The sequence below is a fragment of the Phalaenopsis equestris genome, unplaced genomic scaffold, assembly GCF_001263595.1.
Source record: "Phalaenopsis equestris unplaced genomic scaffold, ASM126359v1 Scaffold000002, whole genome shotgun sequence".
Lineage (NCBI taxonomy): Eukaryota > Viridiplantae > Streptophyta > Magnoliopsida > Asparagales > Orchidaceae > Phalaenopsis > Phalaenopsis equestris.
The window spans coordinates 30,394,823-30,412,509 of NW_018164444.1; the positions used below are offsets into that span (position 1 = coordinate 30,394,823).

General features: G+C 34.0%; 1 protein-coding gene and 1 long non-coding RNA gene across 5 annotated transcripts; one reads left to right on the forward strand and one right to left on the reverse strand.

Moving 5' to 3' along the window:
* Window positions 1–2,148: 2,148 nt before the first annotated feature.
* On the forward strand, window positions 2,149–5,794 carry LOC110017867 (thioredoxin-like 1-2, chloroplastic). 4 transcript variants are annotated; one of them, XM_020715017.1, is made up of 6 exons: window positions 2,149–2,616; window positions 2,800–2,976; window positions 3,093–3,257; window positions 3,474–4,614; window positions 4,717–5,015; window positions 5,102–5,794. In XM_020715017.1, exons 1-4 carry the CDS (start codon window positions 2,389–2,391, stop codon window positions 3,663–3,665), a joined length of 762 nt encoding a protein of 253 aa, XP_020570676.1. In that variant the 5' UTR covers window positions 2,149–2,388; the 3' UTR covers window positions 3,666–4,614; window positions 4,717–5,015; window positions 5,102–5,794. The 4 variants fall into 4 exon arrangements, with proteins under 4 accessions (XP_020570676.1, XP_020570675.1, XP_020570677.1 ...); XM_020715019.1 differs by having other exon boundaries at window positions 2,150–2,339; window positions 2,433–2,616; window positions 4,717–5,794; XM_020715016.1 differs by having other exon boundaries at window positions 4,717–5,794.
* A 771-nt stretch (window positions 5,795–6,565) lies between these two features.
* Window positions 6,566–15,202, reverse strand: LOC110021457. The gene is made up of 3 exons (XR_002293653.1): window positions 14,809–15,202; window positions 14,465–14,655; window positions 6,566–7,536 (listed from the first exon to the last, which is right to left on the reverse strand). It is a non-coding gene; the product is annotated as an uncharacterized LOC110021457 (long non-coding RNA).
* Between the last annotated feature and the right edge of the window lie 2,485 nt (window positions 15,203–17,687).

Consider the following 17,687-nt stretch of genomic DNA (forward strand, 5'->3'; position numbering starts at 1 on the left):
ATTTTTTTAAAAAAAAATAAAAGCATCCCTAATAATATATAATTGATTCCGAGCAACAACTAATCTTACGACTAATTTTAACTCAATAAATTTAGCATATGCAAATATTTCCGTACTTAATAATTTATAGAATTAATACTAATGATGAAAATAAACAAGGGATGACTATGATTTTCACTAATAATCATTAATGAAGACAAAAAGTAGCATTATCACTCAATTGCTTATTAGGGTTAGAGAGATGACTGCGTAACGCAACTTTTAATTGGTTTGGCTTTCCGGAGCCGACGAGCCGATCCGAGCCGAGGTCGGCTTTTAGAAAAATTCTGCTGAAGGTATTTTTTACTTTTATTTCTTCTCACTTGCCACCTCACCACCTCTTTCTAAAACCGTGGCCCTAGGTTTGTTTCTCAGGGCCCCACCTTCCGAGGAGTGAGAAGTAGCAAGAGAAAATATTTTGTCTGGATATTACAACGGCAAATTATCGGCCGTAAAGTTATACACAACATCAGTGGGTGACGTGACGGTCGGTGGTTGACAGTCCGAATGTACAGATTTCAGGCGGAAAAGTTTTCCCTTGAGATAGAGTGATTTCTCATTTAAATTTGAATTTTTTTGGGGACATTTATATGTATACCACAAAAATCTTATATATTTAACTATGGGACACCTAAATTTTTATATTTATATGCATAACAATCAAAATTTTAACATTTTATTAAGAATATCATTGTCATTATTTTAAAATTTAAATGCACATTTTCTTCCATAGATTTATAGCACTAAAATGCTATAAATATAGTGCTAGATAAAAAAAATCAAGCGCTAGATATGTAAATACATTAGAAAATATTTTCAATAACATAAAAAGAATATGAAAACTTCCATCATAACATTATTTAAAATATATGGTTGGTCCATTAATGGTGGCAAAACTTTTTAAAGAAATGGTAAGGTGGTTAATCCCTCATCATTTGATTAATTGTTTATATTAAGGTTTAATTAATAATAATTTAAATATTAGCATCTGATTTGAAAATATTGGTTCCTTATGCAATCAAAACGATAAAAAAGGGCCCCAGTTGGGGCTTCAAGAACTCGAAAAAATAACATTCAGTGTACTATAACAATCGGGTCCTCAAAGGTGTCGAACTCCTATGCCCTAATGGAGAAACTGACCTTCGCCTTGGTCATCTCTATACGAATACTCTGACTGTATTTCTAAGTACATACAGAATAATTCATCACCGACCACTTACTAAAGTATGTCCTCACCAAACCGACACTCTGGTAGACTACTCAAATGGGTTGTGGAACTCACCTCAGCAGGTGCGGATGTCATCTGGCTCTGACAACTACTAACCATCTTTCACACTCCTTGACTACAAATGACAATCCTCTATTGTGATAACACACCTGTCATTGCTCTAGCAAATAATCCAATTTTTTACACCAGAACAAAGCATAACGAGGTTGAGTGTCATTTCATACGAGACTGCATCAACCAAAAACGCATCACCGTTCACCATATAACAACCGAAGATCAGCTAGCAGACATCTTTATCAAGGCCAACTCCAGATTTTAACAACTCAACTGCAAGCCGACTCTTCCACTTACGAACCCTGCTCCACTTCCCAACCATGTGCAGTAGGCTCCAACTCTACTGCTGGCCTGATATAGGAGAAATCTGCATCGAATGATAACCACTCAATCACAACCATCCACTCTACACTCATACTGTTACTCTTTATACACACACATAGATGAGCCTAAAGGCTTTATAGAAAACTAAAGAAAAGTTTCCAAATTTACTTTATGTGATTCCCTGCTCTTCTTTGCCCTCCTCCAACTTCTTTCAATGCTCTTCAATAATGAATCACTTGATATAAAATATAAAACATTATTTTTTAAAAATATTTTTACTATTTTAAAAATATTCATTAAATTTAATATATTTTGGATATATTTTATATTAATATTTTTTAAATAAACCCCCTCAAGAACGAACGAGTATAGTTGTGCTAGTTTAAGCTTGATTTGTTAGGTCAACAAGCTAACGAGCCACTTGTAGGCTGAGCTCGGGTAGCTTGGCTTACTTACAGGCATATACTCCAGAATCCATGCCTCCGAAGCGTGAATAACGGAAAAATATAGACGGGTACGATAATGATGAAAAAAGTGCGAACAGGCCAAACTGCAAAATTTTTTATCTCATAAATGGCAAGGTGGGGGTTTCGTTTCGCCGCTTTATTGATTCGTCGTCCCGATTTCACCTTTTTCATTGTGTACCACAAGGGCGGCCACAGGCCAAAAGCAAAACTCTATCTTTGTGCCAATTGTGCGTATTTCCTTCTCCTGGGCTGTAAAAGCTTCGATTTTGGGAATTTATGGCGGATGTAATGAGTACGGTGAGTGTCTTCTCCTCTTGCAGGTGCCGTCCTTCATCAATTTCTTCCGACATGACGAAACCCTTGTCCACTAATCTCTTCTGCTCATCGATTGGATTTGTGAGATCTTCTTCTTCAAGTAAAAATGGTTTTCTTGGGAGGAGATTAGTTGTCGAGCGACAGAAAGGGAAGGCCGCGAAGAGAGATTTTCATGCCGTGCCTGTGAAGGTATGTTGAAAAATCTCGAAATTCTTTCGCTCTCGGCTTTTTAATTGTCGTTGGAGATTTCTTTGATTCCGTTTTTGGGGATTGAAAGTTAGAAAATTGTTTTGGATATTGTGTTTCTTGGCTGGAGCTGGTCCAAATTTGAGGATTCTGATTTGGAATTGGTGCAATTTGGATAATTCGCAGATGGATCATTTGATTGCGAAAGGAATGAGATGGTGGGAGAAGGGGTTGCAGCCTAACATGAAGGAGATTATTTCTGCTCAGGATCTTGTAGATTCCTTGATGCACGCAGGGGACAAGCTTGTTATTGTGGATTTCTTCTCCCCCGGTTGTGCAGGCTGCAAATCCCTTCATCCAAAGGTAAATTATTGTCTGCAAAACTTGCCCTCTTGCTTATTAAGATATTTTGTTCCCTGCAATTTTGTTTTGCGGTTTCTATCAGCTTTTATGTTAGTTAAAAGAACTTCTTTTTTCAGATTTGTCAGTTTGCTGGGCAGAACCCTCATATTCTCTTCCTTCCAGTAAATTATGAGAAGCATAAATCCATGTGTTATAGCTTGAACGTTCATGTCCTCCCCTTCTTTAGATTTTACAGGGGAGCTCACGGTCGTCTTTGTAGCTTCAGCTGCACCAATGCTACTGTAAGCTTTTCACCCTTTTTTACTTTTGGAGTTCCTTTTAATTTGTTTACAGAAAGCAGATTATATCTATATACATGGTCTATGTTTTAAGAGATCTCTTGGTTGAGAAAAATCTGTTGTTTGTTTTGGTTTCTTCTAACCTGTAGCTAGCGAATATTGTTGCTAAATGTTGATTCAATTTTGATGTTTGATTGTGAAATGTATTCTGATTTGCAGATTAAGAAATTTAAGGATGCATTGGCCAAGCACAACACAGATAGGTCTGGCCTTGGGCCAGCCAAGGGGTTGGAGGAGAAAGAGCTATTGGCTTTAGCTGCAAGTCGTGATCTTTGCTTCGACCAAACTAAAAAGGAAAGGCCTTTATCTGGTGCCCCTGAAGCCATGGAGCCAGTTTCTGCACTTCTCTAGCTTCCTCTTTCACTAGTTCTAATACTTGTCTTAGGGCCTGTTTGGCTGCAAGTAGGATTTAACACTAATATAATTTAAAGCACGAACACACTTAGAAAACCTGCGGCCCTGTCTATTAAAGATTGTTAAACTGTGTTTTAGGATAAGCTCTCCGAACGTACTAATCAAACGACAATGCGGTGTTTTCAAAATGCCGCCGTACTTGATAAGCTGCCCCAAACACCCTTAGTAAATGGGTATATACATGAATCCACCGAATTACAGGATTTAGGCCGAATCTCAGGTAAACTTGGATTTAGTAAATCTTTAAATTAGTAAATCCAACAAACTTAACATCTTGTTTTTTTATTGTATTTAATAAATCTGATGATAAGTCCTTTTAAAAACCTTCACCAAATAGCTCACAAGTGGTCGAAGAACAAAGCTATGCCTCATGTTGGAAAAATTGTTATGTACGGAGAGCGTACGCAAAGCTGCGTGCGCTCTCCTATCACAGCTACACATCAACCATCCTTGTATGCCAGTGGGTGGGGATAATATTGGCATAATGCTTTCAGGCCATCATATCCTTTATATTTTTGTATATTTTATTTATTATTATTATTATTATTATTATTATTATTATTAATTTGATGTTTATAATATTCCAGTGTTGTAATTCTCCTCCCTCCATGCCTTCTCACCTGAATATTTGGTCGAAAGTGTCTTCTTAGCATGATTAATTATTTTTCTGGTCTTATAGGCTGCTATATGATGGAATGGCTTGTTTCATCACGAAACTGAGTTGTATTAGTGTTTGTTTATCTGTCTTTTGCCATTATTTAAGAATTATATCTTTCTTAAATTGGTTTCTATATGCGCTGGCTGTACTAATTCGTGATTTTTTTTCTTGTTTTGCAAGCTTGTTTTAATGACAGTGTTAGAGGTCCATGTGGTGGGTGAGGAATTGGTATAATTCTTCTCCTTCCTCCTCTTTGGGCTCTTTTTATTATTCTTTGATAGAAAATATGATTCAGAAATTAATCTTGTTTTATTTTTAACTCATTTAAAGGATGCAAAGCGAAATTATGAGAAAAGCAGGTTCCTCTCTCATTATAGGCGAGGATGATTTTATGTTCATCTTGGCCTATAATGTCTTGACACTTAAAAGAGAAGCATAAAACTAAAAGTGTTGCAGAGATGAGAATGCATAGGAGGATGAGTGGCATGCACTTAGACAAAATGCGAAACGAATGTATCCGTGGAAGGGTTGGTGTAACTCCAGTGGTAGGCAAGATTACAGAGAGCCGCCTTTCATGATTTGGTCACATTAAATGTGGATCACCTGATGTTCCGGTTAGGAGAGAAAAGGTAGAAGTAGACCTAAATAGACTTGTGCATGCTGCATAAAAATTAATCTTATTTTATTAGAATTAAATGAAAATGACACTCAATAGGACACAAAGGAGAAAAATGTTTCATGCAGCCGAGCCCATTAGTGGGATAAAGACTCATTGTTGTCGATGTTGGCGGTCTATAATGTCTCCTGTTTAGTAGGGAATGCAACTCTCTGATGCTCGAAGAAACAAAAAACTATTGTTCGGAAGTCTATAGGTGCAGAATATCGTCTTTTTGCCTTCTGTGTGGCTGAGGTTCTCTGCACAAAAAAAAAAAAAATAAAATAAAAAAAAATAAACTGAGCTTCAGGTTGCTGATCATCCTCTACAAATACATTGTGACCATATTAATACGAATAAGCTCATCGTCAACAATAATCTTGACGATATACAGATGCTCTGAATGAACAGGTTTGAAATTTCTTAATTTCTGCAACATAGTTCTTGTGGAGGGGACTACCATTCATGGCTTCTTAAAGGCTATATACACTGTAGCTTGTGTTTCAAAATTAGTATTTATTTCTCATTCATCATTGTGTTGACAATGTGCTTGTATGGCTTTGACAAGGAGCTTCGGAGGAGGATGTCTTAGTCTTCTTCTTCTTCAAATTTCACATCAAAATTCTCTTAGATCAAGAATTATTTTGTTGAATTTGTCCATTTGCTGTATAAGATACATTAATTCATCCGTATAAAAATCATATAATTGACTATTCATGGTTAACTAATTGCCGAAGATCTTATTCTCCATTATAATTAATCCCCAATCTCTTTTATAGTTGAAATGTTATTAATATGAAAAAAATTGCTATGCTGTGCGTTTCGGGCGGGCAGGTTGGGCCAGTTGTGGTTGAGACATGTAGAAGCATTTACACAATAAATAAATAAATAAATAATTGAAAGACTTCATTATTTTATAAATATTTTATTTAATATTTTTTCTTAAAGAAAAAAATGATAAGTTGTCGAATCAATTCAAAAGCCAAAATAACTCTGGACTATTTACATGAGGCCATTGTAATCCTAGAGTTTATAGAAATGTCAAAATAATATTGATTATTTTAAAATTTAGTCCTAATAATCCTCCATAAGGACTATTTTAGCGTCAATTTAAAGAGTCGGGGGATTATTTTGATATTCTTATAAAAATTTGAGAACTAAAATGACCACATATAAATAGTTAAAGCTAATTTTTGTACATATCAAGCTTACTCGGGCTGTCAATTGAAAGATTAATTTGGGATGATACTAAAATTTGGTTATACAACGTAATATAATCATTTAAATTCCTAAAGGAATATATTCCACCAACATGAATATTTTACTATTTTTTTTTTCTATTCGGTAAAATATACGAAGAATTAGTCTAATTTCATATTGTTACTTGCATTTTGAGATGTAGGATCCCATATAGTTCATGATATCACACAATTCAGTAGATCCTGTGAGGCTAAATAAATCCTCCCCCTCTTATACAAAAGAAACCATTAATTATAAAATATTAAATACAATATTTCTCCCTTCATTGGCAGGCCTCCTTTGGCTGAAGAAATATAACATTTGTAATCTGCAGATTATGAGGAAATATTTCATTGGCAGTCATCCTAGTTCATTAAAGTAAAAGCAAGGTCATTAATTGGCCTTAGTGGAGTATTCTTGTAGCAAACTCTACCTTTTTTCAAAAGTGCTCTTGGTTGGCTTTAAGTAATATACTATCCACTGTGGTGTTGTCAGACCAATTGGTCATGCTGCATAATTCGGTTGTGACTATGATCCCCCTTCAGGGTAATGGTTCTTGGAAAGGACTCGAAGCTTTTAATTGAAGTAATTGAACTTCCGCTTAGCAAACGCTTTAGTGAGGATATCTCCCGGTTGATTTTGTGTAGGAATAAAATGGATGTCGGGTTGACCTTGTTGTAGGTGATCCCGAATGAAGTGATAATCAATTTTGATGTATTTGATCCAAAGTGGAAGACAGGATTATTGGCAAAAGCAATAGTAGAGACATTGTCACAAAATAGCTTCATCAGGTGTGGTTGATCAACTCCGAGCTCCATAAAAAGACGTCGAAGCCATAGAATATCTGCTGCTGCTATGACCAAGGAACGATAATCCACCTATGTGGATGACCGAGCAAAAAAATGTTTTTTCTTCACTGTCCATGAGATGGGTGTTGAACCGAGGAGGGAACAGAAACCTATGGTTGATTTCCAGTTCACTGAATTGCCTAACCAATCAACATTGGAATAGGTTTGAAGAGATAGATCCCCATGTGTAATGAGGATATCAGAAATAATGGTCCTCTGTAGATAGCAGAGAAGGCATTTAAGAAGTTGGTAGTGATGATTGGTAGGCTGATGCATATGCTGACAGATCTTGTTGGCTACAAAATAAATATCAGGTCAAGTAATTGTGAGGTATTTTACTGCACCACCGTTCTTCGATACGCCTTTGGATTTTTAATGGGCGGTGTATTATCCAGTATATCGATCTTCCTGCATAGGAGAGGAGTGAAGACATGTTTGCACCACATCACGGTTATCTCTTGAAGTATGATGTATCACGGTCATCTCTTGAAGTATGATGTTAAGGTAGTATAGTTAGCTCAATAACATGGAGTGTGAGGTCCTGTAAACCTCAATGCCTAAGAATATTTGCACCTTACTTAATTGTTTGATTTGAAACTGATTGAAGGTTTGGTTGTGAGCCCCTGAATTGCCTCCATACAATCGCCAGTCACTAGAATGTCATGAAGATAAAGCAGAAGAAAGAGAGCGCGTTCAGCTTTCCAGAGAATGAGTACATAAGGATCGGCCTGGCTGATTGCATATCCTAATTGAATACCATCAAATTCCTATCTATATACATATTGAACACCAAAACTTTATTTTTTTATACCACCCAAATCCTTCATATCATATTGAAAATATCACTCGTCTAACTTTTGAAAAGTGAAAAACACAACTTCATGCAAAATTAAGATGACATGTACGTAAAAATTGAGGTTAGAAGTGTAAATACATAGGAATTGAATGGTATTCATCCTTATATTTTTAACACCTCAGCATTTACGCATAAAAAATATGTATATCAATTTGAAAAAAGTTGTGCCAGTAGCCTTTTTATTCAATATAAAAAATTTGATTGTTACATGTAAGTAAATATGAAAGTTTAGATATTAGATACGTAAATATATAAGAACTGTATCTGCTCACCCGTGAAATCATATTTATATATAACAATTGTAATATGTATGTAAATTAAATGTCCAAAAATAAAAATAAAAATATTAAAACACAAATCAATAATAAATTAAGGAAGATCTACACGCAAATCATTATATATGTAAATTTTAATTTCTACATATATGCCATTTTTACTTGAAAAAATTTACATTTTTTTTAAGTAAAATAATAATATTTTTAATATATATGTAAGATGTAGATGGTAGAAATGTAAAATATAATATTTATATATTATGTATATAAATGCATAGGCATTTGATGCTTAGTAAATGCCCCTAAAAAAACCACAAGAACTCGATCATTTGATCACATCTCTTCCACCGCTACAAGGACGATCCTTTTGCTTCTGCCATAGATTTGTGGGGCCGAGCAGTTTAGGCAAGAGTACTTCCCCGCTGATTGAGATAGATCATAGATACGATTCAGTGAACAGCTCACTTTTTTCTAATGTTAGGATTTTTCAGAGATCATTTGCCGGTTCGTCAATTTTAAGGGAATGGCGGGGGGACTTTCAAACGTTTGAACGGCCAATCATTCATGAGTATATCGTTGGCTGTTGATGTGTATGATGATATGATCATCAGTGATTGGATGTTCGAATGTACGACATTCAGACAAAATATTTTTCATGCATTCATCCTGCATAAATTTTATTCATTTACTTATCTAACATCAACTTAAAAATTGAAGTGTTATGTATATAAATATAAAAGTTTGAGTGTTAGATATATAAATATATAAAAATTTAGTGGTATGCATGTAAATGCCCACATTTTAAGTAAGTTTACATAAATGCAACACAAGCCTCATATGTATTTAATTATCTAAAGAGGCTAGCAACTAAAGTTAAATATTTCCATTCATTACTTCGGTGTCATAAATTTATACATGGAAGGTGAATTTCACTTTTACAAATTTAGTAATAGTGATATTATTGATATGATATTAAATATTTGAGTGATATAGATATACAAATTAAAATTTAAGTGTTAAATATGTAAATATATAAAAATTGTGTGGTATGATGTAAATGGTCATAAAAATTAAGAGTATTTAGTAAAGCTTATATTTTGAATGAAGCTTTTGAATTTTTTAAAAATGTTATCAAATTTTTGGGTAAAACTATTGAAACCAATAAAAATTAAGGATATTGTATATAAAAAATGTGACAATACGAATCTTGATGATATCCAAGACTGACGTGGCATCTTGGGGGCCCACCAAGGACAATTCGATGCCTCATGCTTGGCCGGCCGGCTCCCATAGACCGGGAGGAAAGTGTTTCCCAAACGAATGGAGTATAACCACATTCTTAGAAATCAACCTACCGGCAAAAGACTCACATGGATAAATCCAACACCCTTTTTCTAGTCTGGTCAGATGAGTGAAGTGAATCACCCGACCCTAAAATAATTGGTCGGAGTTTTTCGCCTGATCTGTACTGGGATAAATTCCCAACAAATAGTCAAATGAACAGTTTACATGGGGGCGCCAACAAACGACCGCTTGACCAAAATGAAGTCAGACTGGAGGTTGTCATAGGCACCCGACACTGTCTGGTTGTTGACCTCGTATTATGATGTCTTCCCTTACTCTTTTTAGAGCCCAGGATATAGTCTTAGGACTTCCAAATTGACTTTCCAAAAGGACTATATAAAAATTTGAACAACTTTGTGACTCCTTGAAATCTCATATGTGTGGTTTCAAATTCTCAATGTTTAGTTGAGTTGATTAAAACTGATATATTGAAACTCATGTCGAGTTCTCATAGGATTGGGGAAATCATAAAGAAACTCATTGACGTGTAACGAGTGACCCACCGTCGTGAGTGTTCTGCTTGACTTTGGTCCTTATTTAGGTGATGACCAGTCGGCATTTTGCTCGTTGAATGGCTCTGATCAGACTAAATGACTTCATTTATTGCGTCACACACAAATCAAAGTTAAATTGACCAAACCATCGACAAATTCGTCTGGACGATACTGGATGACATAACAGACTATGGGAGCATATTCAGAACATCAATATTACTTAGAAAGAACATATACATCCATATAATTTCGTATGCGAGAGAAAGTACACAAATCAATGCCCCTAAAATAATTAAGATGATGACATTCCAACAAAAAAAATATCAAAGTTTAAATTTAAATCACTGTGCTAATAATGAATTTCAATATTTGAGCATAATTATCAACCTTATTATAGCTAAAGCAAAAGTCAAGAATGCATATTAACCTTGGAAACAAACTCAATAAAAAATAGCACCAAAAGAAAAGGCCATAAAAATATGGTCTATACTACCAATCATGATATGTATAGCTCCAAATTGTTTTATCTTATTGCAACTTGGACAAAGCATATCCAAAAGCTAGTCTGCTTTGATCTCAATTTTAGAGATTATTATTATTAGTTAGATCAATTTTTTTTGCTTTTCTTCAATATTTTAATTTGTAAGACTTTTATACTTTCAAGCATAAATGCCTTCAACTATTGCATACATGCATGTGTAAAATCATGTGCATATACACAAATACATGCATCCATAGATATATTATTCAATCCAATCTCATGAAAGTTAGACTCAATTCAAGCTCAAGTATATCTAAGAATATTTCAAATACATCCAAACATTAAGGTTTGTTTATTGATTTCAATCTAAATTAATTTAATCCAATTTTTAAATAATTTTGATCTTGAACCTATGCATGAAAAGATTGATTTCACTTTTAAAAGTGATAATGGTGTCATTTTAATAAGAAATTACAATTTGAGTGCTATGTGTGCAATTATAGATGTATAGGCGTGAGATTTGTAAATACATAAGAATTGTGTGCTATGTATGTGAATGTCTCTTTTTATATAACATAACAATGGGTATGACTATAAGCCACAACCCTTATCAATTAGAGCAAACATTAACCACATGAAATGCAACAAAAATATAAATCTTCAACCAGCTAGAATAATTCTAGCAACTCATAATTATATGACTCTAATGACAACATCATATCAAGCAAAAGCCTTTGTTATACATACATATGTTATATACAATCAACGAGTTGGAAAAAGTATCATACCTCCTCATTGCTAACACTCTTATTTTCTTTGAGTAACATTATTACCTTTTTTTTTGTTTCATATGGTATCTAACACATGACCTTAATTTCCCCATCTCTCTTCTCTTCGGCTTAAAAACTTAATTTTTTCATGAATCTCAAATCTTCTATCACTTAATCCCTCACTTTGTTCATAGACTAAAATAGACCAAAATCTTGCAACCACTATCTACTCTACTTTGACTGCAACCAATCTGCCATAAATTCTAAATCTGGACATAGTTGTCAAAATCTAGGCTACATTAGAATATTGTCGACTCCAAGCAACCAAAAGGCCTTATCTCATTCAAATAAAAAACAAGATCCATTTCATCTCCAAGAGAAATCAATATATGTCACAATATCTCTCCAAAGTAAAGGTATTAGTTGATGATATCACATATTCACAACTATAACTTCTCCAATCAACAAGGAGGATATCATTCTATATGTACTTAATAACCTACTATCCTCATATCAAGCCTTCAAGACAACTATCCTTAGTAAGCTAACATCTATAATCCTTGATGATTTATACTTTATTCCATACAAATCAATGATAACAACTCATTCCAATCATAACACTAGAACAAGGTCCTCCAGTGGTACACCAAAACTAACAATGAACTTATTGGTCAAATTGGCAACAAAGTTAGATACTCTACTTTTATGGTTTATCAGCATAGAGTAAATCTTCAATATAAGCCCCACGCACAACCACTACTTGCACATACATTCCTTTCCACATCCTTTCAACCACGCAGTGCGTTGCATATATCTCGACACAAGAGTCACTTCCCAACTAACAAACAATTCGCCAACCCCCACAACTTAAAACCTTACCATGGTAACGAAAAATAAATGTCAAGGATGGAAAATCCTTACAAATCCACAAAGAAAAAAAAAAAAGAAATGTTTCTCTTTCCACACCATAAGAAATTCTTATCCTTCCTACTCTACTTCACGTACACTTCTTAGTGGGCCCGGACATAGAATCTACTTCATCCACACAAATTATCGCTCTTTCAAACACCTAGTTCACACTATAGCTTGCATCTAGCACAATCGTCTCAAGCATTGATAGTCAACAAAGGGATTGACATGATATATTAGAATAGTTTCATTCATGATAACACCGATAAAAAAATATATTAAATAAATTTGATAACTGGTAAGCAAATTAACATACTGCTAAATAAAAATTAAATAATTCACAACATTAGTGAATTGTTACAAAACAAACATCAAATATCTCAAACTCTTTTTCAAAACTATTAATACCATATATAAAATAGCAAATATATTGAATCAAAGTTCGAGCTAGTTGAGCCCAATCGGAGCTCACATTTTATTACACGCATGCTCGATTAAAATTTGAATTAAAATAAAATTGATTCAAGTTGAATTAAACCGACTTAAACTAATCTCGGTTTAGAGTCTCCCTAAAATCCTTTTAAGCAACCGCAACTAATCATATTGTTATAGACTAAACATTGTCGATTGATTTCTCTGAAGGCATAAACAAGTGATTTACTATACATGAGTCTAACTGAGGTTGCACAGACAACGACGTCCTAATTTCAAAATGTATAAAATTATTAATAAATGGACAAAAGTAAACTGTACTGTTTAAAGATCCATCATGCAAAAGCCTATTCAAACCTCCACAGCCAAAGATCTAGCTTTTAAAACCTATCAAATAAGCATTCACAAAAATATCTTAAAACAAAAGCAATAATTAGCATAAAGACAACACATTAATCATTGATACTCCCCCCAAAAATATTTTCATCATAACACACTCTTCAAAACGAAAGCTAAAAAAATAAAATTAAATAATTAAAATAGTGATTTTCATTAATTTCAAACATTATACTACTTTAAAAAGATACCAGTAGTGAAACTTCATCTCAGTATGCTTCAAGTGCTACGTCACATGAACGAAGCATTTGTCGAATGCTAAGTCAAAATGCTCAAAAAATTACCCACAATCATGTTAGATGATATAGACAGCATCTGAAAGCTGTTTTTTATATTTTATTTCCGCACCCTATTGCAAAAAAAAATCAAGAAAAAATTAAAGAAATGATAAGCACTTGCTAGCTTTATTCTAACTCAAAACACAAATGAAATTAGTTGACTAAAATATAGTCATTTGCGGACAGAGATGCGGAATGTGGCCTTCTGATAGATTCTTTTGGCTTAAAAACAACAATTGCAGGATATGTTCAATACAAATTTGTGGACGGAAGAGCTTCTAATTAGGAGTAGATTTGGTCAAAATATGTAAGATGAAAACTCAATTATAGATGGAACCATTGTGTTATCAGATTCATATTTTGATAGTTTGGTTTTGATTTTGGCTGTCAGCTAATATATTCCACGCGCATATGTCACAAATTACTCTAAGAGAATTATAAAAGGTTTTATTATGAACTAAATTATGTTCATTAGTAAACGTCAAAACCAAAATTGGGATTGGGATCCATAAAAAAGGAGATATTATTCGCTGAGCTCACGCACACACATAGTTTAATAATCTGTGGATTAACAAACTAAGCTTCTTAGAATCAGGAATCAAGGAGAAAGTTAAGAGCTTTTGGCATAAAACAAGGATTAAGAAAATCCTTAATTGTACAGTACTCCATAAGTTACTGATATTTGAACAATGAAAAATATTATGTTCTTAATTTTGATGATGAACTGATCATTTATTTTAGAAAAAACATATAAAGATAGAGTATGTTAGATCAAATATGCTATAAATTAAAAGATAATAATATATTAATTTTATATATTTTCAAGCAATTAAGATAAAAGTTTTATCATATTAAACATGTAATGGTATGTCAACATAATCATTAAACTAAAAAAAGTATAATTACATTGATTCGTATGATATAGTTATATTAGTTTAATCACTATATTAAATTTGATTTATCACGTGTAAATGGCAACACTTAGTATTCTTCTTAATTAAAAATGATGAAGTTGTCATCAAAATAATATAAAAAAAACATAATTTTTTAAATATTATATATAAAACAAAATAAAATTCCATGATTTTTGGATTATTTTACCCAAATCTTTAAATCTCTAAACCAACTGATTTCTCATTCGTCTTTTTCTCAAAAAAGAGAATCCATGAGCACATGTGAGGATCCCTTCACTGGCAGAATTGGGTACTAGCAAGGAATGTGGGATCACAGCATATTTAGCCAGCACAGGAAACCCAAAAGGACATCTAACAAGTGGTTATCTTCTGAACAGCCTGCAACAAAATCAAAGACTCCACTTGATCATCATGCACATCTTCGTCAATAATTATTCATTAAACTCTGAAGATTTGCTCAAAATGCAATAAAATGAATTAAGGAATCTACTGGCAAGAGAGAGGTCTGTTTATAATCAGGAAGAACAGTACCAAAACCACATGGAACATTATCATCAGAAAGCGTAACATGGGGAGCAAGAAGTAGTATGTAGCCAAAGACAACTTGCCCACTCACTCCTCTAAACTTCTTCTGAGAACAAATTTTTCTGTAGGGGTCGGCAAGTCATCCTTGGCTGCACCATACTTCCTGAGCCTCCATGTAACGCCTTAGATGAGAAAGAAGAGGTACGCCATAAGAACAGGGGAGAAGGTGGAGAGGATGGGTGCAGGGAAGGAGGAAGGAGTGCATGAGCTGTGTCGAGAAGGTGAAGTCTTATATAGAGTTTGGTAAAAGAAATAAAGGAAATTATAAAAATAAGAGAGGGTACATTCTGATGCAATTATGTTTGATTAAGGTGATCAGGACAACTCGATCACAGAAGTATAATTGAATAAAAAGGCAGTGATAAGGTCCCCACTTCCCCCTTTTTTGTATCTCTCCCCTGCTCTCGATTCAACACATAAATATGTAGCTAATCTCCTGGTTCCATAATCGAGAAAGTTAAGGGGCAACTTGCCAAGGTTAAGATATGGTTCTTCTTTGTTTAATCTATCTTCTGTCCTCCTAATAATAGGGTTGAGGAAAAGCCAGAGGATGGAACCAATAGAGAGAGGATATAATATAATCCTCTCATTTGATAACCTGAAGATAATTCAGTGTCAGAGTAAGACAACACATAGAGCAAGAGCATGCATCCTCCAGGAAAGAGATGACAAGCAAATAGGAATAAGAAAAATAAAAGCTGATCATTCATTAATGCAATTTGTTTTTTTTTCTTTTCTTTTTTTGGCTTTGAAATCTCCATTTTATATAAATAAGCATATCTTGCAGAGAATCAGCAGGAGCCACAGAAAAATAACTGGAAAACAATAGAAAAAGTTCAGATAAAAGTGGCAAAGAATGGGCTTCTACTTAAAATGATTCTCCTATAAGTGGAAAGTTATCATCTCTTAAACCATGCTCCAAAAAGAAAAGTTTGGGTGGGAAAAGGGATGTGTTGATCTATCACAGTAGAAGAAAAATGACACTGAATAAGGGAAAATAAATGAAGACAGCAAACCCTGCAGTTTTGGCAACAAATTAAATTTGTGGAACAGATGGCTTATGCAGTAAAACAGTTTAGTAACATTGAACATTGTTCAATTCTTCCAACTCAATTATTTAGTGATTTATTCAGCTTTCATATTCAACTTCATGGAAGGATATAAAAGAAAGGCCCATTTGCCAAGGTTTTAATCTCACAACTTCATTTTTCTTCACAGTTTGGGGCCAAGAAAACAATGGTGGCAGAAGTTACAGCTTCTCTCTAATGTCACCTCTGGGCTCAAATTCCTTTCACTATTTAGGTTGAGGTAAGGCAAGATCTGCGCCTTATCTTTAAGTGGGTCTTATGAGAGTGATGGGCTCATGCATGACAGCCAAAGCAGGGGATGCACCTAAAGACAAGCTTTCTTGTAAGGATTTGGCTTGGATGAAAAAGTGGAAAGATAGGACAATATGGAAAACAGATGAATGGAAAGGACATTAATATGCAGTTAAAAAGTAGAGAGAAATCTCATAGTCGCGTCACAAGGAGAATAAGATGTAGGCCATAACAGCCAAACAAAAGGGTCCCCCCACCACTCCTGCCATAGGTAGAGTTCAACAAAGAAGATTTCAATTTGAATTATAGAGGAAGCTTCACCCAACACAATATTGATCTTTGCATTAATTTAAATTACTTTTTTTTTTGTATGATTACAATATTGCTTGGAGGTTGCCATTATGAATCATATTATTAATATTTTTCAAGTTGGTTCTCCTTTAAAATGGGCATGCTTAAGGAACTATCAATAAGTGGTTCCCTTTTATAGAGGTTATTTACTACACATATCTTCATTAATATCTTCGGTATGCCTAAATAATGATGACAGCTATTCAACGCCTTAGTATCACTATTTTGTCTAATTTATTACCCTATTCATTAAATGATACCTAATAAGATATATTCTTTTTTAATTATACATGAATAATTAGAATATCTTGTTATTTCAATGATCATGACACAATGATTCATTTGTTTATTTAATTTTATTAAGCTTGATTAATCCTAAATAGGACAATTAGTGGGGTAAAATTTTACCAAGTAAAGAATGTTAAAATTTGAAAGAAAGAACACTTTTTTAGAAAGCAAATCAAGCCAATCAGTCTAACTCTTTGTTTGGTACTACAGTCATCTGTTATGTATAATACTCCAAATATCTCTTTGTATATATTTCATTAGCACAAATACTATTCCTTCATATTTTCTTCTAGGAAAACTTACATGTGTATTTCACTTTTAAAAAGTAAAAAATAGTGGCATCCTTTTGTTGGTGTCAATTTTTGATATCACGGGTGCGGTTATCCACTTAACCGGCTCGAGGTTACTCATTACTCACCCATAGCATCCCGTAAATCAAGCCACCCATCTGACACCTACGGTATGTGTTTAGAGCATGAAACAAGAGTTTGCAATGATTCGACCCCACCTGGGAGAACCCGCAATTGGGTGGACTCACCCAGGGATATTGGACATGTTTGATGTCTATTCTGTTATTTAGGGGTACCTCTGCATCAATTGAGAGCATCTCAGAGGTCAAGGAAAGTCACGGAGCCCTCCTACGTGCGTTACGAAAAAATTAGGGTTTAGAGCGCATTACACGCGTCGTAGTTAAGAAAGCCCGTTGGCAACAGATTCTTAGATTAATGAATGAGAAAAACACTCATTTTTGAAGTTAGAGGATCATAATTTATTCATATGTGGTTTCCCATAGCTTTTGGATCGAGAAAACTCTCTGTCGTGCGCTCTCGATAAAAATTAGCATTTTCGAGGCTAAACTGGTTCCTA